At 46.2% G+C, this 26793-nt stretch overlaps 9 protein-coding genes across 9 annotated transcripts; 5 read left to right on the forward strand and 4 right to left on the reverse strand.

The window, feature by feature from the left end:
* Positions 1 to 3374: 3374 nt before the first annotated feature.
* BDZ99DRAFT_516291 (FAD-binding domain-containing protein) lies at positions 3375 to 4870 on the forward strand (the record flags this gene model as incomplete). The annotated part of the gene is made up of 2 exons (XM_033725063.1): positions 3375 to 4679; positions 4742 to 4870. The coding sequence occupies 2 exons, from the start codon at positions 3375 to 3377 to the stop codon at positions 4868 to 4870; spliced, it is 1434 nt and encodes a 477-aa protein (XP_033582534.1).
* A 327-nt stretch (positions 4871 to 5197) lies between these two features.
* Positions 5198 to 6034, reverse strand: BDZ99DRAFT_567397 (uncharacterized protein; the record flags this gene model as incomplete). Its single annotated transcript, XM_033727679.1, has 3 exons — positions 5198 to 5468; positions 5744 to 5900; positions 5953 to 6034. The coding sequence occupies 3 exons, from the start codon at positions 6032 to 6034 to the stop codon at positions 5198 to 5200; spliced, it is 510 nt and encodes a 169-aa protein (XP_033582535.1).
* Positions 6035 to 6437: 403 nt separating this feature from the next.
* On the forward strand, positions 6438 to 8174 carry BDZ99DRAFT_516293 (O-methylsterigmatocystin oxidoreductase; the record flags this gene model as incomplete). The annotated part of the gene is made up of 3 exons (XM_033725064.1): positions 6438 to 7016; positions 7071 to 7374; positions 7432 to 8174. The coding sequence occupies 3 exons, from the start codon at positions 6438 to 6440 to the stop codon at positions 8172 to 8174; spliced, it is 1626 nt and encodes a 541-aa protein (XP_033582536.1).
* Positions 8175 to 8849: 675 nt separating this feature from the next.
* BDZ99DRAFT_550512 (FAD/NAD(P)-binding domain-containing protein) lies at positions 8850 to 10572 on the reverse strand (the record flags this gene model as incomplete). The annotated part of the gene is made up of 6 exons (XM_033726985.1): positions 8850 to 9115; positions 9197 to 9470; positions 9540 to 9826; positions 9917 to 10057; positions 10105 to 10476; positions 10537 to 10572. 6 exons carry the CDS (start codon positions 10570 to 10572, stop codon positions 9044 to 9046), a joined length of 1182 nt encoding a protein of 393 aa, XP_033582537.1. The 3' UTR covers positions 8850 to 9043.
* An 872-nt stretch (positions 10573 to 11444) lies between these two features.
* Positions 11445 to 12599, reverse strand: BDZ99DRAFT_435993 (uncharacterized protein). Its single transcript, XM_033717514.1, has 2 exons — positions 12191 to 12599; positions 11445 to 12126 (listed from the first exon to the last, which is right to left on the reverse strand). Exons 1-2 carry the CDS (start codon positions 12459 to 12461, stop codon positions 11462 to 11464), a joined length of 936 nt encoding a protein of 311 aa, XP_033582538.1. The 5' UTR covers positions 12462 to 12599; the 3' UTR covers positions 11445 to 11461.
* Positions 12600 to 12849: 250 nt separating this feature from the next.
* Positions 12850 to 14098, reverse strand: BDZ99DRAFT_567401 (uncharacterized protein; the record flags this gene model as incomplete). The annotated part of the gene is made up of 4 exons (XM_033727680.1): positions 12850 to 13213; positions 13269 to 13640; positions 13694 to 13830; positions 13889 to 14098. 4 exons carry the CDS (start codon positions 14096 to 14098, stop codon positions 12955 to 12957), a joined length of 978 nt encoding a protein of 325 aa, XP_033582539.1. The 3' UTR covers positions 12850 to 12954.
* Positions 14099 to 14394: 296 nt separating this feature from the next.
* Positions 14395 to 15559, forward strand: BDZ99DRAFT_567402 (putative 3-hydroxyisobutyrate dehydrogenase; the record flags this gene model as incomplete). The annotated part of the gene is made up of 4 exons (XM_033727681.1): positions 14395 to 14419; positions 14475 to 14860; positions 14916 to 15425; positions 15478 to 15559. The coding sequence occupies 4 exons, from the start codon at positions 14395 to 14397 to the stop codon at positions 15523 to 15525; spliced, it is 969 nt and encodes a 322-aa protein (XP_033582540.1). The 3' UTR covers positions 15526 to 15559.
* A 525-nt stretch (positions 15560 to 16084) lies between these two features.
* On the forward strand, positions 16085 to 18097 carry BDZ99DRAFT_567403 (serine/threonine kinase 16; the record flags this gene model as incomplete). Its single annotated transcript, XM_033727682.1, has 1 exon — positions 16085 to 18097. One exon carries the CDS (start codon positions 16085 to 16087, stop codon positions 17735 to 17737), a length of 1653 nt encoding a protein of 550 aa, XP_033582541.1. The 3' UTR covers positions 17738 to 18097.
* A 1112-nt stretch (positions 18098 to 19209) lies between these two features.
* On the forward strand, positions 19210 to 21960 carry BDZ99DRAFT_436006 (uncharacterized protein). The gene is made up of 4 exons (XM_033717515.1): positions 19210 to 20408; positions 20454 to 21312; positions 21366 to 21550; positions 21604 to 21960. The coding sequence occupies exons 1-4, from the start codon at positions 19629 to 19631 to the stop codon at positions 21709 to 21711; spliced, it is 1932 nt and encodes a 643-aa protein (XP_033582542.1). The 5' UTR covers positions 19210 to 19628; the 3' UTR covers positions 21712 to 21960.
* Positions 21961 to 26793: the final 4833 nt, after the last annotated feature.

A 26793-nucleotide genomic window follows, 5' to 3' on the forward strand; every position in this document is an offset into this window, starting at 1 on the left:
AAGCGGCTGCAGCAGGTGCGATGAATGCGCTGGCATGCAGAGAGTAATAATATTATTCTCCTTGCAAATCTCTTTAAATTCAAGCGAGCGGTGGCTCTCGTGGCCATTAATAATTAGCAGCCGATGCGTGCCTATAGTGCGATCCTTTGTATGCTTATTAAAATGCAGCAGCCAGGCAATACCAAGCTCATTCGTCGTCCAGCTATTATCGCTTACTGCTATAACCCAGTCTAGTAGTATATTATTGCCCTCGTACCATGCAGAGAGGTGGTACTTACCCGAAAAGATGATGAATGGCGGGATAGCCCATCCACAGGCATTGACTCCTTGGATTATCGTCGTCCATTCGCGATCGCCTGGCTGTATTAATTTTGGACAATTGCACCGCTCAGAGCCTGTTACAACCACGCCAGTTAAGATAACGCCTATTTGGAAGCCAGCTTTATTAAAGTTGTGTATATCTTCATCCAGGATGCTATACTTTGCTTTTGTATTGCGTACAAGCTTAAACCAATCGCCAATTGCCTTTGGATCCTCGCATAAAGCTCTCTAACGATCGTACTTTCAATTAAATTGTGTTTTGAGCTTAGGTGTTCGCTTGACAAAGTTCTCTGGCCAGTTCTTGCCAACGTGGCCGGCGGCGCGCTCGGCGAGCAATTTGTTGGCCATCTCTCGTACAGCATGCAGGTTGGGCGGAAATCCTCGCGAATCCAGGTCGAGTATATGTTGAACAACAACTGATTCCTCCAGCTTGGAAAGCTTCTTCGAATTAGGCTCAGAATCGCGTCGTGGGGTCGTTCCAGCGCGTCGATCTCGAAGTGTGCTTCTGGGTACGTTATATGTCGTAATAGCGCGCCGTTCGCTTTTAAATTGCTGCTGATTGATTGCTGCGATAGCCATGCATATTCGACCTTCATTTTGTATTGATTGCACGTTGTGTTGTCGACGCATGGTGGTTGGAAGTTGACGCGTCGCGTTTTTGTGATGAAGTGGACGGCTCGCTTGGGTGGACGGCTCGCTTGTGGAATACGTTACATATTTTCTGATAAGACTGTCTTAGACCAGGTAGTTGTTTTCGTTCTAGTAACTCTTCACTAGTCTCTAATCGTTCACCCTTCGTATTTAGCTCCTGTGAATTCAAGCGATCTGCATTTAGCGTTCCTGTTCAATCTTTACCTTCAATCTCAATCGAACCACGCTGCCAATAAGCTTCTACGTCAACAAACGCATTCCATTATCAACCTTGCTCTGCTCAATACACCACAACACCAACGGGCCTCGACCCGCAATCCGAGTGACTTAGCTATCTCTATGTCGGCTCGATCAAACGACCCCGTCTACTAGGCTGGAGAACGAGTTCTTGCAGGCGACTTTCAGGGCTTCAGACTGCTAAAATATTTAAGAAAGTTGACCAAGTCCTTTAGGAGTAATCTTAATAGGCCTTACTTTGTGTATAGCTTGATTCCGGAAATAAATATAAAGACATTGTCACTCGATGTGCCAATACTCCTGACTGCGCTCCAACGGACGAGAAGAAAGGGTTCATCACTGCTCATGGAAGACTTAAGCTTCATCAACACACGATAAGCTCGAAGCAGTCAAATGAGCCTAGAACTCACCTCATAGAATTCATCCAGTTCCGTGTGAAGCGGTTTCAGACGAACGTCAAGCTCGCTCGTATTTACTTTCCCGACTGGTCATCCGGGGTTCTAGGTGCCGAAGGGGTTGGCATGAAGGATTCGCTTTTGGTACTACCCAGTATGCTTCAACATCAGGCGAACGAAATATCGCCTTCTTACGTACCCAAGGAGCGACCACCGAGATTGAGGCCGTGAGTGCCCCATACCTTGTATCTCGCGACGGAACTTTTGATGAACACCAGGGAACCAACTACGATGGAAGGTGTCCAGTTGGTTTCGAAGACTACGGAGATTTCATCCGCACCGTGAAGCTGACAGAATGCGGCCATATCTTCTGCGAGTCGAGCTTGACGAAACAGTTCGATCTTTCGGCGCAACGGTCTCGTAGATGTGGTCAGTGTCGAGTTGTCTTGCTCCCATGCCACCGATATCAGCTGGTCACACTAGTGCAGGCCACGATGGTTCATGTTACCGGAGGAAGTGTCTGGATACGGGTCTACGGTACCCTCTAGTACAAACGAAGAAGCCTCTATTAGACCTCAATAATGAGATGAATAACATTTTCCCCTTCTATAGAATATCTGCTGTCCTAGGACAAGATAGTCTTAAAATATGGCAGGCAGGAAAGACGAAGATAGGCTATAGGTGCTTGGCTTATTCTAAAGTAGACCCTTAGTAACCTTAAACTTTTGAGGTTGCTGAAGGCCACGACATCAAGCGATTCCTCAACCGCCCCTAGGTTGATGAAGCCGAAGAGCTTACGGCTGATACGCCACTACTCGCCATGCTATACTCGCCGAAACTAGATTGAGACGGGAATAAGCCCAAGTTTCATTTTGCTCTCTTCGACACCTCTGAAATTGTCGGATAAGAGAGCGACCGGTATTCAGCCTTCTATTCTGCCAGAGGTTGTACCAACAGATGACTTCTTCGTGGTAATCCTGAAACGGCTCTAAGACTTTTCAAAGCCCGATACGTCACACTTGCGAAAAGGGCTTGCGATCCCAGCGGCTCCGCCAAGCTCAAGGACGTTTCGAATCGAGAATGTGGGGTGTCTCCTAAGGAGGTTCTGTCACATACCCCACAAGGCACCTTAAGTAAGGTCACACATGGCTCTTCCACGCTCTTGCATACAGCTAGACTGGTCTTATGCGAATGTGGGGTTTTAACCTGAGTGAGCTGCGCTCCAGTTTGGCATTGACACAGATTGCAATCGCAGTACGAATGTGAGAGAAAGGCAACTTGCCGGGCAATGTCCAATCAACCGCGTCAAGGAACACCTAGGAGCACCCAATGAGAGCTCGACGTCTTGAATTCTAGCTCTTCTCATCTTAATTCTACAACAGATACATACAGTATCACGTAGCTTATCAATTCTAGGGGTCTAGATTCTGGAAACATCTAGCTGGAAATCGCTTCTTTGTGGTGCAAGATGCGCATTCCACTGCATTTCTACATTGTGTACAGTAGTGGACGGTAGGAAGAACGGTCGAGTGGGGTAGTCGTATTGAGATCACCAAGGTTGTAGCCAAGACCCCACAAATTGGTAAAGGCAAAACGATATTACGTTTTGACTTACGAAATATATAAAGACTCTGTATAATGTGGCTACTAGGCGACCGAAATCTTTGCCATTAGAAAGACGTTATAAGGACTGAATATAAAGCGGCTACTGTCAAGCTTACAACGCAACATCGCCCAAGCCACCAACAACTTCATAGTCTCGGTGTAAATATGACCGTTTGGACCCGACCTTCGGCTCCTCCATCTGCCAGCCATTGCGAGTATGAGCGCCTTCGTCGGTCATACATCAACGCGGATATAAGAGAAGCATATCCAAGAGAGATCCATCTTGTTAACTCCACATTTGAAGTTCAAAACGCTATTAGAAGCGCAGTCAACTCCAACAGCAAGATTGGCGTCCGGTCAGGAGGGCATACGTTCTCAAATCCATCGTTGATACACGATGGCATTCTCGTCGACACCACAAAATTACACTGCAAAGTGGAATACGATCCAGTCACACATTATATCTGCTATGGCCCTGCTGTGCGCGTGGCAGAAGCTTCGGAATTGTTACAAAAGCTAGGACGATTCTTTCCTCATGGCCATGCTCCAACGGTAGCCTTGGGAGGTTTTACTCTTGCAGGAGGGCAAGGCATGTTCATGCCTACTTGGGGCCCAACAGTCGGCGACTGGATTGTCAGAATGGAGATTGTTACACCTGATGGCAAAGTCAAGACAGCAAGCATGACGGAAAATGCAGACCTCTTTTGGGCGGCTCGCGGCTCTGGCCAGGCCTTCTTTGGTGTTGTGACTAGGATCTGGGCGCGTACCATCCCGTCCCGACGCATGTTCATGAGAATGATCCTCTTTGAAGACAAAGACAATATCGAGAATCTTCTGCAATGGGCTCTGGAAACCAGCCGCATCATACCAAGATGGGGTACCGAGACAGCCATGACCACGGGCTATTCAGAGATGCATTCGCCTACGCACAAAACCGACAGCATTCCATCGCCCCCAACGCTGCACTTTGGAGTCTGCTCCACTGCATATGTGGATACTTTGGAAGAGGCAAGATCACTCTTGAGTGCTTGGGATCGTATTCCAGCCCCCTTACACGGATCAATCATCGATGCGGGATCCGTTGCCGAAATGTCGTGGGCAGCGTACTTCGAGCTCCAGGAGCTGGTGACACCGTCAGGGCCCCGGAACAATTGGCAAATTAACAGCTTCCTTAACGATCCAGAAGTGCCTCTGGAGCGACTCGTCAAAGCAGTCAAACCGGCGATGACCGAACTTCCCACACGAACATCACTCGGTTGCATATACTGTTGCCACAGTTATCCCGATGACAATGACCACCTCTGCGCCCTGCCACAGCAGTACTACATATCCACCTTCACGCACTGGAAGGAAAAGTCCTTGGAGCCCAAGATATACGAGCCGATGGCGGACATATATGCAAAATTGTACCCACTGGGTGTCGGGATGTATATTGCGGACTACAATCCATTCGATGAGAGGCAGGCGAACGTAAGTTCCAGATGTTTTAAATGATACGTAGCTATATACTCACTAGACGTTTCCAATTATAGGTCAAAGTGTGGACTGATAAAGGTCTGCAGCGATTCATGGAGATTCGCGCAAAATATGATCCACAGGAACTCTTTCCTGGTTTCATTCCATTTGTGCGCAGGGTTAAGCAGGTCGGAATAAAATTGTAAAGCTTTATTTAACTAGAGAGAATCTGAGGTATTGTGGTTGCAGTGTCTGAGCTATGAGCACATTAGTATATTGTCGTACAATCTTGTTGAGTTTAATCGCATAACTATAACCCCAAGCATTAACCAATATCCCAACAAACTGCATGGAGTATATCAAACGGCCATTAGCACCCGACCTTCACAGGCTCTGATTGTCGTGTTCATATCGCGATGATAAGAAAACCACAAAGTCGTGATGTGCCGTAGCTTCGATGGGTCGACAAAGTCGACATCGAAGTAGTAAAGCAGCTAAGCCGGAAACCTATGTACCTCAACTAGCGTCATGGGCTAGTCCACCAAGCATATAATCAATTGTGCGTAATCGGGAGAGCAGTCACTCGGCAAGGCGATGTTACGGCCAATGTAGGTGCGCGGATCGGAGCCTCCGAACGTGATGTTGTTAACATTGAGATAATTTGCCCTGTTGAAAGATTCAAGCCAACGTGCTGGCTTGAACTCATCACGACTTCGCCCCAAATCTGCTTGTCCAGATTCTGGGCGATTGAAAGTACTCCCGTCCGAGTCCGTTCGGGTGTAGCTTTTCGGTCCACCACCAGCCCTGGGACGGCATGTCTTAGTAGTTTTCTGGCCTCCTTCGCTACTACAACAAGATGGTGTATTTTCTGGGTCTGGTTATAGCGAACCGATTCCTGTAGATTGTGCGGCTCCGCGAAGTCATCAATTCCCTCCTGCAACTTCGATATACGGCTGGATGCTGGCAGATATGGTGGAGACAGGCTGTCATGGCAATCGATGTGTTGTCGGCACTAGCGCTAACGACTGGAAGGTTCAAACATCAGAACAGCTCCTGAAGCGAACGCTTTGTCTACTTACATGGTATTCATTGCCTCAATCAGCATCTCACCAAACTCAGCCGGTTCCCCGTTAGCCTTCCGCATTTTCATAAAGTGTGATAGCAAGTCTGCCCAGTCAACTGGATTCTCCACGTTCATCATCGCTTCAACTTTCAAGACGCTCCACTTCCGAAAGTCTTCAAAAATATCAGCTTGCCCAAGCAGTGTACGCAGCTTTCGCATGATTACGTTGTTGAATGGGATTGCCCTGGAACATGACCTGATCCAGAGATGGTCCAGAACCATCGTAGTTTGCCTTACGTACTGGCATGGTATTGGTTTCTATCTCCAGATGACTTAGTGTAGCCCGTGTCTCAGCTCCGCGACAAAGTCAAATGCGAGAGCTTTCACCGTGCACGCTGGAAACGCACGCTGTACTGCTCCACACCCCATGGGGTGAAGGGAGAAGATGCCTGCTGTTGCTTCTCCCGCGGACCAGTCGAAGGCGAAGGCGAACCGGCCATGCGGGGAAAACAACAGTACGAATTAGGTCTAGTCGAAACGCGCTCCACATGTGGGGTAAGCTACGAGCTACGCTACCCCACATTCGCCCTCTCCTCGACCTTGGGAACTGTTGGACTGGCGGTTGGAGTCAGCTGACTAGTGCGACAACCCCTTTTTAGCTTGTGGACATGAAGCCTTTCCCAAGCCTAAGAGAAAATAGCACCTCCGCGATGTATACGGCCATCTTTGCAGTTGGCACGGCGCTCCTTACGCTGTTATATGCCTTTGGCACTCGGCGTCGTCTGCCAAAAGGCTACCAAGCTGTTCCGGGGCCGAAAGGCTTACCTCTCATCGGCCACACAACTCTGCTGGGTGCCGAACCTCAGGCTCAGCTCAAAGCATGGGCAAAGGAATATGGCCCTGTTTTCAAGCTTCGCCTGGGCTGGGAGGACTGGATCTTTGTCACCGAGCCCGGCGCAATCAGGGAAATCTTCGACAAACAGTCAAGAGTGACATCTGGTCGCGCTCCTATGCCTGTCATCTCTGACCTTTTGTCTGGTGGCAAGCGATTCTTGTTGCAGACGTACACTCCCGAATGGCGGAAGCTGAGAACTATCGTGCACAAGCTGCTCACGCCCAAATCATCGTCTACCTTCAAGCCTAGCCAAGAATTTGAAACCAAACAACTTCTGCACGACATATACACCAGCTCTAAGGCAGAGGACCAAGGGAGTTTCTACATGCATGTTAGGAGGTATACGACTTCAGTAATCATGACATCCACTTACGGGCGGCGGATCTCCGAATGGGTGAGTTAGACCTCTTGGCAGTCAATGGCACAAAGCGAGCTGACACGATTCAAGAAATGCGAAGACGTAGAAGAGATTTACGGCCTCATGAAGGACTTCTCGGATGCGGCAGTTCCAGGTGCATACATTGCGGACGTTGTGCCACCATTAGCAAAGCTACCATCTTGGATGCAGTGGTGGAGAAGATCTGCTCTGAAGGCGTACGAAAGGCAAGCTTCAATATGGCTGAAGTACTGGAATCGGCTCCGCGCCCAGACCAAGACGAAGACTGCTCCGGAATGCTTCGCGAAGCAGCTCGTCGAAGATGTTGACCAGAGAGACGATATTGACGAAGTGACGGCAGCATTTGTGGCAGGCAGTAAGTGCGCCAAGCTCCAAGTGGCATATAGGCTTCCGGCTTAACATATAAATCTAGCGATGATTGAAGCTGGATCGGAGACCACAAGTTCATCATTGAACAGCGCATTCAAGTATCTTGCAGCTTACCCAGAAGCCCAAAAGAGGGCGCACGAGGAGATCTCCCGTGCCATTGGCGACGGCCGATCTCCAACCTTTGACGACGAGGACGATCTGCCATATATCCGGGCGATGGTGAAGGAGATCTTACGACTTAGGCCGGTCACAAACATGGGCTCCCCACATTATACCACCGAGGACATGACTTACCAGAACTACTTCATACCCAAGAATACCGTCGTTGCAATCTGTCAATATGCCGCCCATTACGACTCCAGATATCCTGAACCTGAAGCCTTCCGACCCGAGCGGTATCTTGACTACCCACTCAAGGCAGGGGCATATGCCGCGCACCCAGACCCCTACGCGCGAGATCATTTTAGCTTTGGCGCCGGTCGGCGTATCTGCCCGGGCATGCATTTGGCAGAAAACAGTATGTTCATCGTCCTCGCGAAGATTCTATGGGCCTTTGAGATCAGACCTGTGATAAGACCCGACGGCAAGGAAGAGAAAGTTGACGTGTCGGATCAAGCGTACGAACAAGGTATCAATACGCTGCCGAAGCCTTATCGCATGCGCTTCTTGTCACGAAGTCTAGCGCGGGAGGCGAAGATGCTTCAAGAGTGGAAGGAGGCTGAGTCCACGGGCTACTATCTTGGGAATATCAGGGTGGATGCGACGGGCATGGTCCTGTCTGCATAGAGAAGTTCAATTAGGATGTGTGAGGCACAAATCATCTCGTTTGTGTTGATGTTGAGTGTACACCAACGCCGCTTGTACCGTGGGCGTTTATAACCGCCGAGCTTTTCATTCGCTTCCATATAGAAACTTCGAAAAGAGTCAGTCCGGCGGCTCGAGTCAGTCATTCACCTATCAATGCTGGAGACAAGTTTACTATCATATTGGTGGTAATTCTGCTTTGACATTTCAAGACTCGCTCAGGGACGATCACAACCCAACAACACTGTTTCGCCGTGCGAAGCAAGCCACGTTCCACAGCCTAGCAATGGTCTATAAGCACAGCATCCGAACATGAGAACTCTTGAATTGGAGAGTGAGCTTTGCAATCTTCATTGTTACGTATATCGCACTATCTCACCTCGCATTGTGTTCAAGACGGAGCATTGCACGGTTGTCATGATGCTTGGGACGTTTTCCTTTCATCATTTGCATCTCATGATCATGCTATTAGTCAACCACCTAGGACCGGGAACTCCCACCTACGCCGTTCAGCGCTTGTACAGCTTGGAAATATCTAAATTGATCCAGCATTGTACTTGCCATAAGGTGGATGCGTTGATGCTCAACGCTGTGGGAAAGCACGAGGACTTGCAAGAAGCAAATTTCTTTATATCGGTTTAACACCGTAGTAGCAGAATGTTGAACGATATCTTTAACTCTTTCGATGAATTTCGAAGAAGGTTATGCAAACCACAAAAGGGTCCGCTGGCGACCGAGCAAATGAGTCTCCAGAGTCGGCTGACAATTTATTGTGACCGAACGAAGCAATTGATTTTAAGCTAACTGAACACAACTTCAACCAAAGCATATCAGTCATTCCGCATCGCTTATCAGACTTTCTGTGCCGCCGACGATGCAGGGGTAAAGTGTTGCGAGAAATCACACTTGAGAATATTCACGCCCTAAAGCTGGGTTAGCCGATTCGTTGCTCATTGCAGATTTGGCGTCCAAAATAGCCGAAGACTCCATTGGACGTAGCTTACCGTATTGAGCTGCCTCGCCAGATCGTTGTCTGATCCGGCCTTTAGGCAAAGCTTGAAGAACTCATTGTTCTCTGTAGCTTTCTCCGGATCGTTCTCAAACAGTCGTCGAAAGTTGCCACTAGATATCGGGTCCACGACCGTCTCGTATTTTTCCATCCGCTTCTCCGAATAGATGTCCAGGATTTCTTCGCCAGCTTTGCCATGGTGAATGGCGAGCAAGCAGTCACACAGGCCGCCAACGTCAACAATACCACTCGTCAAGCCCATTCCACCGCTGGTAGTCGACAAGCATCAGAATGATTCTGCCAAGCGGATCATATACTGGATTAGCACGGAAACTTACAAAGGATTGCACAAGTGCGCGGCATCTGCAGCCAGTAGGAATCTTCCAACACGCATCCTGTGAGCCAGGCGCTGGTGGACTTTGTACGGGCTGATGTTAGCCAACTTGTATAGATCTGGGTCTGGATGACCGGGTAGGATCTCCTTGAATCTCATGGGTTGTCTCGCTATGAGCTCTTCCCGCGTAAGACCAGTGATGTCCCCGTAGGTCACTCGCCAGAGGCCGTCGTTGGAAATCTTCGCGGCCATAAACCAATTGTCCGGATCAACGATAAAGTTGGAGTCGTCCTACCCAAATTTCTTGAAGTTATAGTAGGTCTATTAAACCATCATGTTAACGAAACTGATCACAGCCGGAATGGTGACAATAATACTCACGTTCGTGGCAACAACCTGTTTGTCCCATGTGAAGCCTGGGAATTCCCAGTCGCCGAAAAGGCTTCGCCTGATTTTGCTGTTGGCGCCTTCACAGCCGATGATATACTGCGCTGCAAACCGCCTCTCTCCGCCCTTGGTTTTCTTTTCACATCCACCCAGGCTTTTTTCCCATCTTGCCCTATGTCCACAACTTCGTGGTCGAACAGGATCTCGACTTTACTCCGTTGATCAAGATGGCGCTTCAATATCATTACCAACTTGTCCAAGGGAAGGCAAACCATCCTGTCCGGTGCGTCTCCAAGGACATCGGCATTCAATGATGCTATCTTTTCACCGTTGATCTTCCTCCAGCTTACGCCATGAGGTTGAAATCCTTCGGCCTTGACATCGTCGATGACGCCGGCACGTATCAACTCTGTTACCGCCGGCGCTGCATAATGTGTTGCGCGAGTATTTGTATCCAGGCTTTGGCCCATGTCCATCAGAGTGACAGGTAGGCCATTTTTAGACAGGATCAGACCTGCTAGGAGGCCTGCTGGTCCTACCCCGACAACGATAATCTGTTTTGTGTTCGGTCAGTAGCAAGCTCAGCAGATTCAATTTTTGTCTCTGGCACTGACATTCTTGATGGCGCTGACGTTGTCAAGTGAATCCATGACGGAAGGTAACGGACCAGGGGACGTGAATCTGTACGCAACGATTGCAGCAGTTGTATATTTTTTTTGTGGCTAGCGTCGAGACTGACAAGACAAGCATTTGCTGTTTCTAAAATTTGAGACGCATGTCATCTCTGCCGATTACAGGCATGCGGGTTTAGCGAAATATAGCATGCTACCTTTCGAAAGCTGTCTGCGGGGACAATTACACGATGTGGGGGATTCTCGGGGTAGTTCCTGCTTATTGGATGACTCAGGTTAAATTGATGTGAACTCTGATTTCTATAGACGTCTAGCTAGTTGTATATATACTAGGGGAAGGAAGGGGGGCCACCCCTGGGTGGCGCGCTAGTAAGTTCAGCTGAACACTGCACAGCTGAGTTTTCAGCTGGGCTCTCCACAGCTGAGATCTCAGCTGTGTTCTCTACAGCTGATGTTCGGAGTAGCTTTCTAGCATATGAGTTGTTGATCCTAGGTTGTAGTGCTGCAACCTGAGTGGATGCTTGACCCCTATCCAACTCCACGAACGTGTTCCATCCAGCCGGTGAACTGCGATAATGGTATGCTTGGAGAATTTGCAGCAGCAAATATTTGGAATGATGTTATGGTTTGTTTGATATACCCACATGGGCCATATCAGACGGCCTTGGGAAACTTCCATTTCTGTCAAAGATTCAGGTCGCAAGAAGAGCTATATGCACACGAGAAGCACCTATAATAGCCAGTGAGAGCTTCTATGGCACTACAGAGAGAGCAACGAGCCGTTTGAGATTATGTAGTCTGCTCTAGGGCTACATTCAGGAGTTTGCCGGTGTCAAAACGTGGGCGCCATTGCTAGGGCGCAGCATTCCTGTCACTTGATACATGAAAGTACGTCAACTACTAAATTCTACGATATAGTTACATATGAAGGGTACGGTGTATCTTCTGACAAGTCGCCGTATGCGCTCCAATGCCTGCCGACACGTGTCTGCTCCTCAGCTTCATCTGCAATGGCAATGGCTAGATCCGCAGCAGTAATACCATGCAGCCGGCCCTCCAGGTCTGACGGGTCATCTTTGGCCGCAGATTTAAGAGGTATTTCATCAAAGATAACCTCATACCTGCCGCTTCGCGGCCCAGGGCGATACAAAGCCGGGGGAGAGATGTATGTCCATCGGAAAGACGTGTTCCCATCAAAGAACATGAAGGATGTCCTGCAGGCCGTGACGAATACTAGTGCAGAATCGTTGCTCCTTGCTTTCTCTTCGTATGCAGCGATGATCGCGCGAGACTCCTCTGTTGCCTCGCCCTCCCTTTGCAGCTTGCGCGCGTTCCTGTAACCGCGCAGTGAGAATCCCATTGAGCCTAAACGGTCCTCCATGTACGAGACATGCGCTTCGCTGTCAGCTATTCCGCGCCTATATGCGAGCCACCACTCGTTGCTCTCGCACACGCTCTGAAATGGCTTGTCAGGCATGTGGAGGCTTCCGCAACCCCCAACCATGATGAAGTAGTTCACTTTGGAAGATTTGGCCGCGAGCACGATCTTTCGAGTAAGCTCGAGGAAGGGCTCTGATGGAGGTGCTTATTAGTTCCCAGAACGCGTTGCAAGAATTTCTCGCGGATGAGGACTCACGGTATTGCAAAGCACCCTCTCCTGCAGTATGAGGCCCATACTCGTTGACAAGGACCTCGAGGCCTTTGAACGCCTCAGCAAGCTCCTGGATACTGGCTTTGGTAACATCGATACTTCTAGGCTCGTAGCTGGGGTTCTTGCCTAGCTTCGACGGAAAGCGCGAAATGCCCACAATCTTGTGCCCTCTGTTGAGCAGCTCGACGCAGAGATAACTGCCGCCAAAGCCGGCCGGACCAATGATGCCAATGTTCAAACTCTTTCTCGAGGGCATATTCGCTTAACTGTGTCAGCACAATATTACTTTCAGTGTCTGCCGAGTCGTGATTTCAAAGTGAGCCTGGTGTTAGGAAACATTTAGGTACCTGCCACAAAAGATATAGGCCGAGCACGCGAGCGTGAAAAACTCGAGTTCCAAAGTTGTGGGAATTGGTCCACCGAGCACCGGGCGAAGCGGTGATGCATGCTCCGAACGTGGGTCCCCAAAGCCGAGCCCCACATGTTTCTTTGCAGATCCCCACCTACTGTATTGGGGTAGGTTCTAGAATGAGAATACTCCACTCCACATGCGGGGAACGAAGCGCAGTTTGTGGGGTAGGAACGCATAATGGTCGCGGAGTAGTGGCTGACCCCACCACGTAGGTCACTATGCACGTAAGATACTTGCAAGCTTGAACAATCTCTCTAAGACGCGCGTGCCATCCTCGATACTTCTCCATCACTGTGAGTGCTATGTGCGCTCAAACCGACAGTGATTAGCGACCCCATCAAGGCGCCTCCCCAGCACGTACAGCTCGCAAAAATTGTTCTCGGTTTGTAGTTGGAAGGACGGACATGAGCACCTCGTCACTGCCCTGTCGCAACCATTCGACATCGTGTGCCATAGCAATATGCATTCCATGCCCGTCTTCAGCCTCTCGCAATCGCCGTATAGTGTCCTCGGCTGCGTTCACATCTTCGTGTAAGCATGCTTTACCCCCCGGGATATCGAAAAAAGCGAAGTCTGCTTGTCCATTCAGTAGCTGCCTAAAAACAGCTTTGGTAAGCACAGTTCATGAGCAGAGGCCCGCGTGGCAAGTACCTTGAATGACAGCAGTCGCTCGCCAGGAGGATCCAAGAGGACGCACTCCCATTCAAACTCAAGCGTGCTGCAGCAGCGAGATTTCCAGGCATATGACCGGGTGCGTCTATGATCATGAATGAACCGTCTCCGAAAAAGTCTAAAGCTCTCTCGAATGGTCCGAATTGCTTCCATTCACCTGTGATCTCTGCCCAGTTTTCTGAAGCATACCCATCGCTATCGAAGAACCTCCCATCCCAGAGACTCTTGCTCGTCGCGACTCCGTCGTCTAGATGTCCAGGCGAACAGTGTGTCTTGGTACCTCCTCCAAAAAGTCCTTTGGCTTTGGGGAACTCTTCTTGGATAGGCCGGCAATGATCCCAATGTGCATGACTATATCACTAGTCAGCGGACAGGGTAGTTAAGATGAGTGATGCGCTGTGTACCTGAAAATCACAGTGTCTATCTGTCCATAGCTGCTGTCCAGTGCTTCGAGCTGCTCATGTAGGGTCTTTTGAGGGCCGACGGGATTCGCGCTTTCCCATTGTACGTCCAGTACCATAGGCGTATAAGCTGATCGATCCTACTCCGTTAGCCGTCAGTCTAGGACAATAGCCTCAAGCTGCTGTGAGGCCGCTGACCGAGCTGATGCCAACATCCCAAAGAATGTGACGGCCAGAACCTGGATGAAAGACATGGAAACACCAGTCGTATAGACGGAACAAGTTTGGCTCCGCGTTCGCGTGTAATTTAGACATATCTGCTGTTGAGAAACTGCCGCCGTCCAAGAGATTAACGCGTACCGTTGCCGATTCGTCTACGAGGCCAGACTCAGGACACGAAGATGGCATTGTGAGATAATGGCAATGCAAATTGAGAGTTGATACGCAAAATTTCTGCATGTAAGCAGGAATGGGTGAAGAAGTACAGGCGATGCTGACAAATTTGAGGATGTGGGGGTGTCCCTGGGGACGCTGTTTATGAGTGGGCCAGGCGTTAATACTGGACCCCCGGCTTCGAGGATCGCGGGCTTGAGCTCTGACTATAGTTTTGAATATATGACCTTATTCCGCTCCGGTAACGTTTCAGCACACATTTCAATCATTTGGTGCTTCTACGTGACCCATATAATTCTCAAGACGCGAAGATGGAGCAGAACATCGGCTTTATAGGTAATAGCCTCTGGCACTTGCACAGCCTGGATGAATCGGACTAATATGGTCAAAGGACTCGGAGCTATGGGTTATCCAATGGCTAAGAACATAAGGACCAAGATGAGCCGGCAATCGAATCTATGGGTTTATGACGTACAGAGAGAGGTCTGCGAAAGATTTGCGCAAGAATTCAAAGATTCCGGGCCGATATCGATCGCGAACTCAGCAAAAGAAGTCGCCCAGAACGCCTTGACAATCGCCACGATTGTACCTACAGGCCACCATGTCCGTCAAGTCTATCTAGGCGAATTGAGTGGCGTGACAGCCGCGAAAGGATTGCCACATGACAAGGAACGACTGTATCTGGAGTGCAGCACCATTGATATGGCGACGGCTAGGGATGTTGGGCAGAAGCTCGAGGGAATGGGCATGGGTCGTTATGTTGACTGTCCAGTATCCGTACGTCTGTGCCTCTCAGATGCTTGAATATAATCTTATGATCATTCTCTCGCAGGGCGGCGTGCCGGCTGCACATTCTGGAACCTTGTCGATGCTGGTAGGAGCCTCGAAACCCACACCTGGAGAAGCAGAACGAGGCGTAAGTAAGCGGTTGCAAGATTTACTGCTATGGATGGGCGATGCGAAGAAGCACTTCTACTGCGGCGATCTTGGCTCAGGCCTGGCTGCGAAGATATGCAACAACTATCTGTCATGTACAATCCTACTGGCTAACGCCGAAGCCATGGCGACTGGCGTCAAGCTTGGTCTAGACCCGAAAATTTTGTATCAGGTCATTGCAAACTCCACGGGACAGAATTTCATGTGCGATCACGTCTGCCCCGTTCCCGGCGTGGTCCCTCATGCCCCGAGCAGCAACGGCTACAAACTGGGATTCAAGGCGCAGATGCTGTCCAAAGATGTTGGGCTAGGGATTGAGGCTGCGAACAGTGTTAACATCAAACCCTCTATTGGCGAAGCTGCTATAGCCGTGTTTGATCAGGTTGGCAAGGACGAGCGATGTATCGTAAGTTTTGTTTGTTCACGGTAGCGCTGGAGCCGCTTCTGATGTTTTCTAGGACCACGACGCATCTGTGGTATATCGCTTTCTTGGGGGACCAGAATAGGCTATATCAGTACTAAATATTGGATCAGTTGAGCTCAATGCGATGCAAGTGACTTAGTGGAACATGAAGCTGCATTTCGGAGAGACCAAAACTGCGCGCCTGGCTAGCTTCAAGATCATGGGCTCAATCTAGGTACCCGCTGCATGCTATTGCATTCAGCAATGGCACTAAGCGGAGGAAGGACTCTAGCAAACAATGAACGCTCGAGAAGCAGCTTGTGAATCAGAGTGTTTTGCAGAATCTGCCTTGATGCTGTATTGGCCATAACGTAAGGTAGAGAACCATGCCGGCGTAGTGGTCCATCCCGGCATGTGGGGAGACTTGGTCTTCTCCCCCATCCGTGCATGTCCAGCTAGTCCCCTCTACCCCACATGGTGATAAGTGTGCAGGGAGTAGGTTGGATAGTACAAGACATGACCCATATCACCCAGCAGAGCGGGCCCTTGTATAAGTGCACAGAACACTGGTCCAATACTGGTCGTGCTTCATCTTTCAAAACCTCATTGACCAGCACAATCCTTTATCCGGTCTCGGTTCATTCGTTAGGTAGCCCTTCAACATGAAGCTCAGTCCTTTAGAAGACCACTCGGCCCTATTCCAGGTTCCTGGGACCATCGTGCTGTCAGACGCGACCGAAACCGACCGCCTTGACCTTAAGCGAAACCCAAAAGGCGACATCATCCTCAGCCCACAGCCTTCAGAAGACCCCAATGATCCCCTCAACTGGCCGACATACAAGAAATTAACCGTCGTCATCATTCTGATGTTTGGTTCCTGCGTTTGCGCTTCCACCATCGGTCCCCTGCTCAGCGCCAGCTTGTTCGTTCTCTCCGAAGACCTGCACCGACCCCTCTCGGACATTACGTTGACCACAGGCTACACGCTTCTGGCCTCAGGATGCGCTGGGCCCTTGGTCTCATCGATTGCCCGCAAGCTCGGCAAACGCCCGGCATTCATATTTTGTTCTTTCATGGGCTTGCTGGGCTCTATCATCGGAGCCGTTAGTGCTTCATACAACGGCCTGCTCGCCGCACGTGTTGTGCAGGGTTTCGCAACCTGTGCTTACGAGTCCCTCGTCATCAGTGTTGTTGGCGACATCTTCTTTGTCCATCAACGCGGATTGTATTCCTCCTTCATGATATTCACCCTCAATTGCGTCTCCAACATGAGCCCCATCGTCTGCGGGCCGATCACGAATAATCTTGGATGGCGATGGCTGTTTATTCTTCTTGCAATCATTATTGGCGTCCAACTGGCCCTCTGCTTCTTATTCGTGCCCGAAACGACCTACCGGAGAGATCCGCGCTACAACACCGACGAGACTGCGAATACGAACCTTGAAGAACTAACAAAGATCGAGCATCAACACAATGAAGTCCTCGATGAACCGATAGCGGACCGGGATAAATCCGTCAGGGAAGTCACGGGAATTCCAATTCCAAAGAAGAAGACGTGGCTCCAAGAACTGAAGGTCTACAATGGCATCATGAGCGACGAAAGCATCTTAGCTATGTTTGCTGCTCCTTTCCTCTCCTGCACGAATCTCGCGGTCTTCTGGATGGTCATTGTGTCCGGAGGGGTGACATCGTTCTACGTCGCCGCCTCGTATGTGGTTGCCCAGATCTTTTCGCCACCACCGTACCTCCTCAACGCGTCCCAAGTTGGCTACACCTTTCTCGGACCGTTTATAGGCGGAATTCTGGGAACATTGGCGGTAGGAGCCATCAGCGACTCGATTGCGCTTTGGCTCACGAAGCGAAATAAGGGCATTTACGAACCCGAGTTCCGTCTGGTCCCGATCTTGCTAGGTCTGGCCGCTGGAGCCGGCTTCATAGGGTTCGGCTATGTCACGTCCATGAGCGGCAGCGTCTACACTGCAAGCTTCCTCTGGGGTCTTTCCATCTTCGGAGTCACGTTTGTCGTGGTCCCCTCGTCCGCCTACATTATCGACGCGTTCCGTGACCTTAGTCATGAAGCTTTCATCGCCGCGATGATGTTCAAGAACTTCATTTTCTACGGATATTCCACCTTCATGAACGACTGGACTGCTTCTGCTGGACCCCATGCAGCGTTTTATACTTTCGGCGGAGCCACGTTCGCGCTCGTGCTGACTACTGTTATAGTCTACATCTGGGGGAAGCGCTATCGAAGCTTCTGGCACCGCCACAATATGTTCGAGAAGCTTCATATTCGCTCACAAGTAGAGATGTAGTTCCGCGCTTGCAGATGCGCTGCCAGCGCCATTGAGTTAGTAAATAAGTTATTGATGACATGTCGTGTGTATTGTAAGGTTTAACAGTCTATATAGTAGGCAATTGAAGTTGTTGCAGCATCACTCTTAGCTAGTAGACATAGAGAACCATAACTCGCTCAGTGACGCGTGGCCTTTACGGCTTCACGGTTGACCAAAGCATTTGTGTATGGGGCCTTGGGGTTGAGCGTCTTAAGAGGAGAGAAGCGAGACAGATCGTACCGATCAGAATTCCACAGTGAGAATCAATCCTCTGCTCGAGGCGTTCATCCCAAGAATCTGTAGCCTGGTGTTAGTTTGAAGCAGGGTACTAGAATGAAGAGCATTGAAAAAAATTGGAATTCTCTGCAATTGCAAGAAGAGTGCAGACGCGTTGACCATTTCGTCGAGATCTATCAAGGTTCTTCCCAAGTCTCTACATGTATGGTGCCTTTGGCGTCTTGGCCTTAGCTGCGTTCCAAAACAATCACCAGAATTCAACTATCACCAGCTTCGTAGTTTTTACGACACACCCATGAAACAATCCTCGTGCCCTCTTCGTGTAGGCAACGCGCTCCTAATTTCATGATGCAGACACAACTGAGCCTGAACGGGGTGTCAAGGATGAAACGCTACTGTGCACCCGGCAAATGTAGTGGAATGGTCGGCAGTACGGGGTGGCCGGCACCAAGGGGGTGGCCAGATCCAGGTACGTCAACTCAGTGCTGATTCACCGGCCCATGATTTGTCTGTCCTTACCGGGTCTGTGCTTAGTGCCGAGGGGACCCCGCATTTTGAACATGAATCCTTTCCCTCGCCCAGATTGTCGCAACCTAGCTCTTGACAATCCATCACCCGACGAAGGCTGCGAACTGCCCGAGATCTCGTCGAACATGCTGCAGACGTCTGTTATTTCCTTTCCGGTACATAACGGGCCTCTGGACAGCGAGGGAGCCACTAACAATACCATCGCCAATCAATCCAGGCCGACACACGCCTTCAAGTGCTCGCAATGTCCCAAGGTCTTCAAAAGAAGCGAACACTGCTCTCGCCACGAGCTCTCACATACAAATGAAAGACCATTTGCTTGTCAGTTCTGCAACAGGTCTTATGCTCGCAAGTATGTCTCCACTGCAAGTTTCAGTCAGGCTCAGTATAGTTGATTTTATTGCCTTCTTGAAGAGATCTCGTCAAAAGGCATGAAAGGACCATCCACGCCGACGAGTACAACGCCCTGGTCAATCCCAGCGATCCCAAACAGAAACAAGGCGACGGCAATGCCAATACTTCTGCTGGAGATCGCGATGTTATTCACCTTCACACCAGTAGTTCTGATCAATCAGACCGAGATGCGGCCAATGCAAGGGACTTCGCCATATCAGATGAAGAGACTCTAGCGACTCACAATGAGACGCCGACCATATCGAGCAGAGCCACCTTTTCCGGCGACCCCAATACAATCACAATTGGCTCGAGTACGTCGGCGTCACGTTCGTCCTCAGTATCTTCCTTCTTGCCCTCCGCCGACGCTGCCGCGCTGAATAATACGACAACCAAATCGCCAGAGAAACGCCGTCGCACCTCAAGATCCTCAGGAAATGCACGGATCCATGGACGGTTTTCGCCCATCCAGTCGCGATCGCCCATACCGGACTCTCAGCATGTCCACTTTAACATCAGCGACTTGCTAGTCCCGTCACCGTTTGGACCATCTTCAAGCTGGGAGAATCAGGTCGATTACTTTGAAGCCGAACAAGGTCGCAACAAGCGCCAACGACTGTCTGAGGACGCTCTATCACTGCAACCTGTCCAAAATGACGAGACTTTCCCATTGCCCACACCGGCAACATTGTCATCAGACGATGCACAGAACATGTTCCGTTCACTCGATTTCATGGACGTTGATATGGAGATCGGAGGAGTCAGTAATGAGTTTTTCTTCTATCAAATTACACAGCAGCAGGATCCATCCTTGAACGCATGCGAGAATGTGGGCAACCTCATTGACACCTCGGATGCCTCCAATTTCGGACTGCCAAAACCCACGACTGGCTCGCCTTCGGGACAGTCCTCGGACTCTGTCAGCGACACTGGAACCGAAAGAATCGATCGAGTACGCCTGCCAATGATTTTGAAGGAGAAATCGGAAAACCCGCCTAGACTGGCAGTTGACGACGCTGCGTTTCAATCAGTCTGTGCTGATGCCTATCAACGGCTAGAGATCAGCGAGCTTCAACTCCCTTTCAAAAGCCGCCGAGAGCTGCAGCATTTGTTGAATGGCTATCTTGATTGCTTCCACCGACATTTGCCCATCATTCATCTGCCTTCGCTCCTGGTGTCGGAAGCGCCTAGTCCTCTCATTTTTGCCATGTGTTGCATTGGAGCACTATACCGACTTGATCGACAGAAAGCTCGGAAGCTATATGTAATGAGTGCCAGTATCTTGAAAACGGAGCTTGCAAAGCATACTTACCCATCTCCGGCCACATCGAATTATAACATGTCCGCCGGAGATCAGGAAGCAAATCAAATGGTGGAACTACGGCCCTTGTGGTTCATGCAGGCGCGCACTCTTCTGCTGCTATATGCTGCGCTTGGCAACGACAGTGCGATAATGAAGACGGAGCTTGACGGGCTGGGGGTATTTACGACTGTGAGTGCCCTGATATCTTGTTAATGAACCGAGCTAACAACCAAGGACTATCGATCTCGACGATCTGCCCTTCTGACCAAGAGTCGCCAGCACGCAGAGCTTCGATGGCCGGAGTGGATTCAAATCGAATCGACTAAAAGATTTCTGTGCGCTATGTTCATTTGCAGCAGCCTTCTCGTGCTTGTCTATGGTCTCCCCCCCGGTCTCAGCATTACACAGGACCTTGAGATTGAGTTACTCGAAGAGGAAAAGCTATGGAGTGCTTCAACAGCTGAAGAGTGGCGAGCCATGCGAGACCCTGAAATATCAGCACCAACAAGGACCATACGAGACGTGATGGGAGATATGCTGGCAGGCATGACCAACGATAGCAACGAATATTCACCGTACTACGTCTCGGGATTTACGACACTCGTCATAACACATGCGGTCAACGTGTACGCTTGGAACCTAAGCCAGTTCACCCACTTGCACATTTCTCCGTTCTCAGATCTATCGGGTGTCGCGCCAAATACATTGCTCTCGAACGCCTTGACAACGCTCGCAAGATGTCGCGAAGTCTTGCAACTTGCTAAACCAGAAGGCATCGAGTCCCTGTGGCACAACCCCGAAGGGCCGCTACTTCTGAACTGCGAAGCCATGCTACGTGTCGCTTATACGCGGCTATTCCTTAATGCGAGTATGCCTGATGGCATCGTGCTTCTCCTCAACAGTCCAGAAGAGAACGTTAGATTGTTGACGCGGTTTGTTGCTGCTAGACAAGAGCGAAGTCCTCTCATTACTAAAGCAATGGCAAGCATGTGTGAAGCATTCTCTGTGCCGTCAAAAGCGGGCTATCTGCTTGTGCAGAAGACGGCAGCGATTAGTTGGAGCGTCGAGCATGCTGTTGCAGGCTGGGGCTGCGGTAGGTTTTCCTTGAGACGGCTCATATCGCATTTACTGACGACTTCTTCCAAGTCCTGCTGCTCTCGAAATGGATACACTGTCTCGAGACGCAATTAAGCGAGGATCCCATTACCGATGCAGAAGGCGAGATCATCTCCCAAGTCAAAGCAGCGCTTGAGGGAATGGACATCGAGTACAGCGAGAACGGTTCACTTGCAGCTGCCGTTGTGAAGAGCTGGGCTCCATTAATGACCGATGTATGTCGCGCTGTTTATTTCGTGTGGTGTTTATCCAGCTAATACGATTTCAGGTTTGGGTTTGGGGAATCACTACGAAGATGGGCCGCCTTCTAATGGATCTTGCAAAGGTCTATGAAGCTAGCTCAAGGAAAGCTAGGAGCCTCCGGGAAAGGACTTAAGAAATTAGGTTTCGCTGATAGGATCTAGACTGGGCTCGGACGAGCTTAGAATTTATTAAGGACTATTTATCTGCATATTTAAGGTTAACCCATTATTATTGCACTATAAATAGCCCCGGCGGGTGTAAAGGCCAAATATTATGCCCGTATTATAACCTATATCGCGATATATTCCTGTTATATATAATAAGGCGCTTAAAGCAGACTTATAGGTCGGATAGAAGGCTACTATTTTTACGCAAATATAACCTTAGAATAATATTCTTATCTAGAGAATATATTTAAGCCTAATTTTAGGGGGTTAGTACTAGTACACCCCCTTTTTATAGCTATACACCCCCCTTTTTAGTACACGCATACCCTCTATTTTATCTAATCTTCTAATTAGCTAAAGCAGCTTAGAGCTTTATCTAGAGCTCTATTCTTACGTGTATTTATATATATAGCCTTTATTATTTACTTAGGCGTATATAAGCTTATATATAAGGCCGTTTATAAAGCTGTATAAATTAAAAAAAATAAGCTGTAAAATAGAAAGGCTGTATAGCTTTTCTATTTTATATAGCTTTATATATAGCTTTATATATAGCTTTATATATAAGCTTATATATAAGCTTATATAGTCTAAGTCTAAGTTTAGGTCTAAGTATAGAATAGAATTCTATTCTAGAAATACCTATATACCTAGTAGTATACTAAACCTATTAAAACTTTACCTTATTATAGCTTCTTTATATTAAGCCTAGCCCTATAGTATTGCCGCCTATACCTACTTTTTACCCTAATTAATATACCTCTTAACTTTCTTATTATATACTATAAGCTAATATAAAACCTTTTTTTAGCTAAGCCTCTATACTTAAAAATAAGGCTAAGGATAAGGTATAGGCTAAGGCGTAGGCTAAGGCGTAGGCTAAGTACTATTTTTCTTTTAAAGTGCTTTTTTCTGCAGTACCTTATTCTTTATACTAGGCAGCCGGCCGCGCTTTTTAGCTATAGGTACTACTATATACGCTGCTATATATACTGCTATATATACTGCTATATATACTACTATAGGTGCTACTATAAGTACTGCTATAGATATAGCTATAGGCCTAAAAAAAGCTAGATTAACTAGTATAGCTATTAACTAATAGGTATTCTAAGTAATAGGAGCTAGATAAAAAACTATAGAAATAGGCGGTGCTAGTAGTAGAGCTATTACTATACGTTCTAGAGGTATATTTATATATCTACTATATTTAGTTTACTATAGTATTTTACTAGGCTATAGCCTAGCGCTAATATATACGCTTTTTTTATTATAGTATAGTACGCTAGCTATAGCAGCTAGAGGGCTATAGTAAGTGTATTATAGAGGGAAAGTATTAAATAATAATATATAGTAATAGAAAAAAGCTGTTTAGTATAATAGTTAGTAGAAGTTCTACTTATTAAAAAAAAATAAACCGCTTACCCTTTTTATAGGGGCAGGGAGGCGCTCTTATCCTGCAGTTACCTAGAACTTTTAAATACTAGCTAATCTAAACTAACCTAGTCTATACTATACTAGCAGGGCCTATAACTAATATTACTAAAGCAGCTTTACTTATAGGGCTTTACCTTAAAAGCTATTATAATAGTATTTTTTTTCTTTTAAGAACTATTTTTAGTTCTATAGAAAATATATAGGTGGCCTAAATAGGCGGTAAAAAATTAGAAGTATAGGGAATTAGGGAAGTATTAGCTAATTAGAGTGCGCTAAGCGCTAAGTTATCTACTAGTATAGAATCGATATATTTTATAACTAAGCTTTTTTCTTTTTTATTACTTTTATACTCTTTTTCTTTATTCTAAAGGTTTTTTATATTTACTTACTATTTAATCCTGCTTACCTATAGGCTTATTTAAACTAATTTAGATACTTTTAGACTAGTTTACTAAAATCCTTTTAATAGCTTTCTAAGGTTCTTTTAATTTACTTACTATTAGATTATTATAATAGGTCGTCTCTTCTATACCTTCTAAGTATTATATACTAAGGCAGGGTATAGGTTAAGTTGTTATTAGGGTGTAATAGTCTTTAAAAGGTAAGGTAAAATCAATTTTAGGTATAAAACGGGGTTATTACTTCTAATAGGTAGTATTAAAGTCTTAAGTTAAATATAAAGTTCCTATTTATAAAAAGGAGCGTTTTTATATATAAAAGCTCTGTTTTAAGAAATCTATAGCTTAGTTTAGATTATTATACTCGGTTACTAATCTTCTAGTTCCTATATTTACAACCTAGCTCTTAAAAATTACTTTTTAATTTTTCCGATCCTTCTAATCTATTATATAGATCTTTTATCCTGTGATTTCTATTCCTATATCGTTCCTATTTATTAGCAGTCTGTAGGGGAATCTAGGATACTAATATATTCTACACGTAACTTTTTTAGTTCTATAACCTAGTCCTATATTACTATCCTAATTTATCTGCTTATTTCTATAAGTGCCTCTGCGCTTAGGTGGTTAGTACTATAGGTTATAATACTTGCTTCCCCTTTTAAGGCTTTTAGCCCGAAAGTATCTCTATAGTAGGGTCTTGGATAAATAGCTAGCAATACCCTATCTGCTAGGCTGTTATTATACTTTTCTATTTCTTCTTTTACTATACCTAAGGTTCCGAAATCTAAGAAGTTTCTATAATATAACCTCCTGTCTAATTGCTCTATAAAGCTCGGAATTAAAATACTATTCTATTCCTATTATTCTGCTAATAGCCTGCTTTATAAGGTTCTTAAGGGCAATACTTAGTATAGAAAATATATAAAGGTTAGTAGTATATATAATATCTTTAGTATTAGTGCTTCTATTTATAGGTACCTTATTCTATTCTATAGATTTTTTCTAACTTATTAGTATTAAAGCTGGACTATAATATTTATTATCTTAAAAAAAAGGAGAAGGCTGCAGCTAAAGCAGCGCGTAAGCTTCTAGCTAAGTTCTTTTAACTGCAAAAGCAGAAATATCTGCTAACTAAGCGTTATTTTAAAATGCTTTATTATAGGTTTTCTAATCTAGAAGAAATAGAAAAGGAAGATTAGGAAGAGGCCGCGTAGAAAGAATAAGAGCGTGCCGAGCAGGAAGCTTTGCTTCTTGCCTCGGGGTTTGTTATATACGTCCCTTTTTCTTAGGGTATACTAAATACTGCTAGCCGTCCCCTTTACTGCTGTATATTCTAATTATAAAGCAGTAATAATCCGCCTTCGGGTTCCTTTAATCCTTCTTAGTTAGATAGTTTACTATTGCTGTTTTTTTAGGCTATTCCGAGTTCTGGCAGTAAAACTACTATAGGAGTTCCTAGCAGTTTGCTAAACTTTTAACTAGTTCCTATATATTTTTAGAGGTGCTATATCTTTTCTACTTAATTAGGTACTTTTTTTACTAACCGTGCCGTTAGGAATTTAGGATCTGCTTAACCTTATATTTATTATTATTATTAACCTTAATATCGTTTTCTAGTATAGTATTAGGTGGTGCGGGTTCTAGTAGTAATACGTGGAAAACCGGGTGTATTTTTATTCTATCGGGTAGCCTAAGCTTATAGTTTACTAGGCTAATAATATTCTATATTTTAAATAGTTTAATTTTAACATAATCTAACTTTATATTTAGTTATTTCGTTTTAATATTTTTGCAAAGTAGGTAGACTCTATCCCCCCTTCTAAAGGTTAGTGCAATACTCCGGTGTTAATTATAATATCTTGCTAACCTTAGCGTTAGGAATTAGATATCTATTAAAAGCTGCCTTTATAGCTCTTTAATATTTTTAACTAATAGTAGTGCCCTCTAGGCTCTTATACTATTAAGTTAAGGTTTTTAATACGCTTCTAGATTAAAACTATAGTTTATAAAAAAGGGTAATACCTTTATTATTTCTGTAAATGCGCTATTATAGGCAAATTGGGCTATTAGTAGTAATAATATCTAGTTGTCCTGCCTGTAATTAATATAGTATTATAGGTACTATTCTAAAGTCTAATTAAGCCTTTCCGTTTACCCGTCCGTTTAAAGGTAAAACGCTATAAAAAGCTTATACTTTATTCCTAGTTATATAGTAAAGGTCTACTAGAATTTTAATATAAAAAGCTTATTTTAGTCTAAAATTATTTTCTAGAGTAGCCCGTAGTTGCTAATAACGTACTTTAAGAACGCGTAGGCTAGATTTTCTACTATTAATACTTTTTAGTAAGGGATAAAGTAGGTATATTTAGTTAATCGGTCCGTAATTACTAATATTATATTATACTTTATACCTGTTATAGGTTTAATAGACTATAGTAGCTTAACTATAAAGTTCTATATAATAGATTTCTATACCTTTTCCGGTATAGAGGGACTCTTTATTAGCCCGTATAGTGCGTATTATACTGCCTTATTTTTAGTGCACTTGTATTTATATATAATTTTCTCTATTAGTTTCCGAAGTCCGGGGAAATAGAATATTCTTACGATTTTTTCCCTTATCTTTTCCACTCCCTAGTGCCTATACGCTGGTGTGCTGTAGAATTCCTTAATAAGCTCTTTTTATAAGGTCTTAGGTATAAATATCTTATTCTATAAGGTAATAATACTATTTTAGATTTTTTCTTACTTTTAATTTATAGGTTCTAGGCGCAAACTTTGCTAGTTATAACCTGCTAAATCCCGGCTTTCCTAGTTACCTTTCTATGCTGCCTTAATTTATTCCTTCTACTTACTATCCTTAGACTAATAAGCAGCTGCTGCTTACGCGTGGTTAAATTTAAGGGTTCCTGGACTTCTCTCCCTAAGTATAAATTACCTGGTTTTTCCGGCCCCTTCTATATAGTCCGGCCTTCGGCTTAGTATATCTATATAAGCGTTTTTAAATCCTTTTTAGTATATAATCCTAAAGTTAAAGGTTTCTAGTTTTTCTAACTATTTTACTTATTTTCTATTTAACTTCTTAGTTATAGTAAAGTATATTAGATTCTTATAGTCTATATATACCTATATTATATATACTGCTTCTTTAAGGTAAACTTTCTACTAACTAAATACTTCTACTATAGCTAGCAATTCCTTATTATAGAT

This window comes from Mytilinidion resinicola (assembly GCF_010093595.1).
Source record: "Mytilinidion resinicola strain CBS 304.34 unplaced genomic scaffold BDZ99scaffold_3, whole genome shotgun sequence".
In the NCBI taxonomy this organism is placed as follows: domain Eukaryota; kingdom Fungi; phylum Ascomycota; class Dothideomycetes; order Mytilinidiales; family Mytilinidiaceae; genus Mytilinidion; species Mytilinidion resinicola.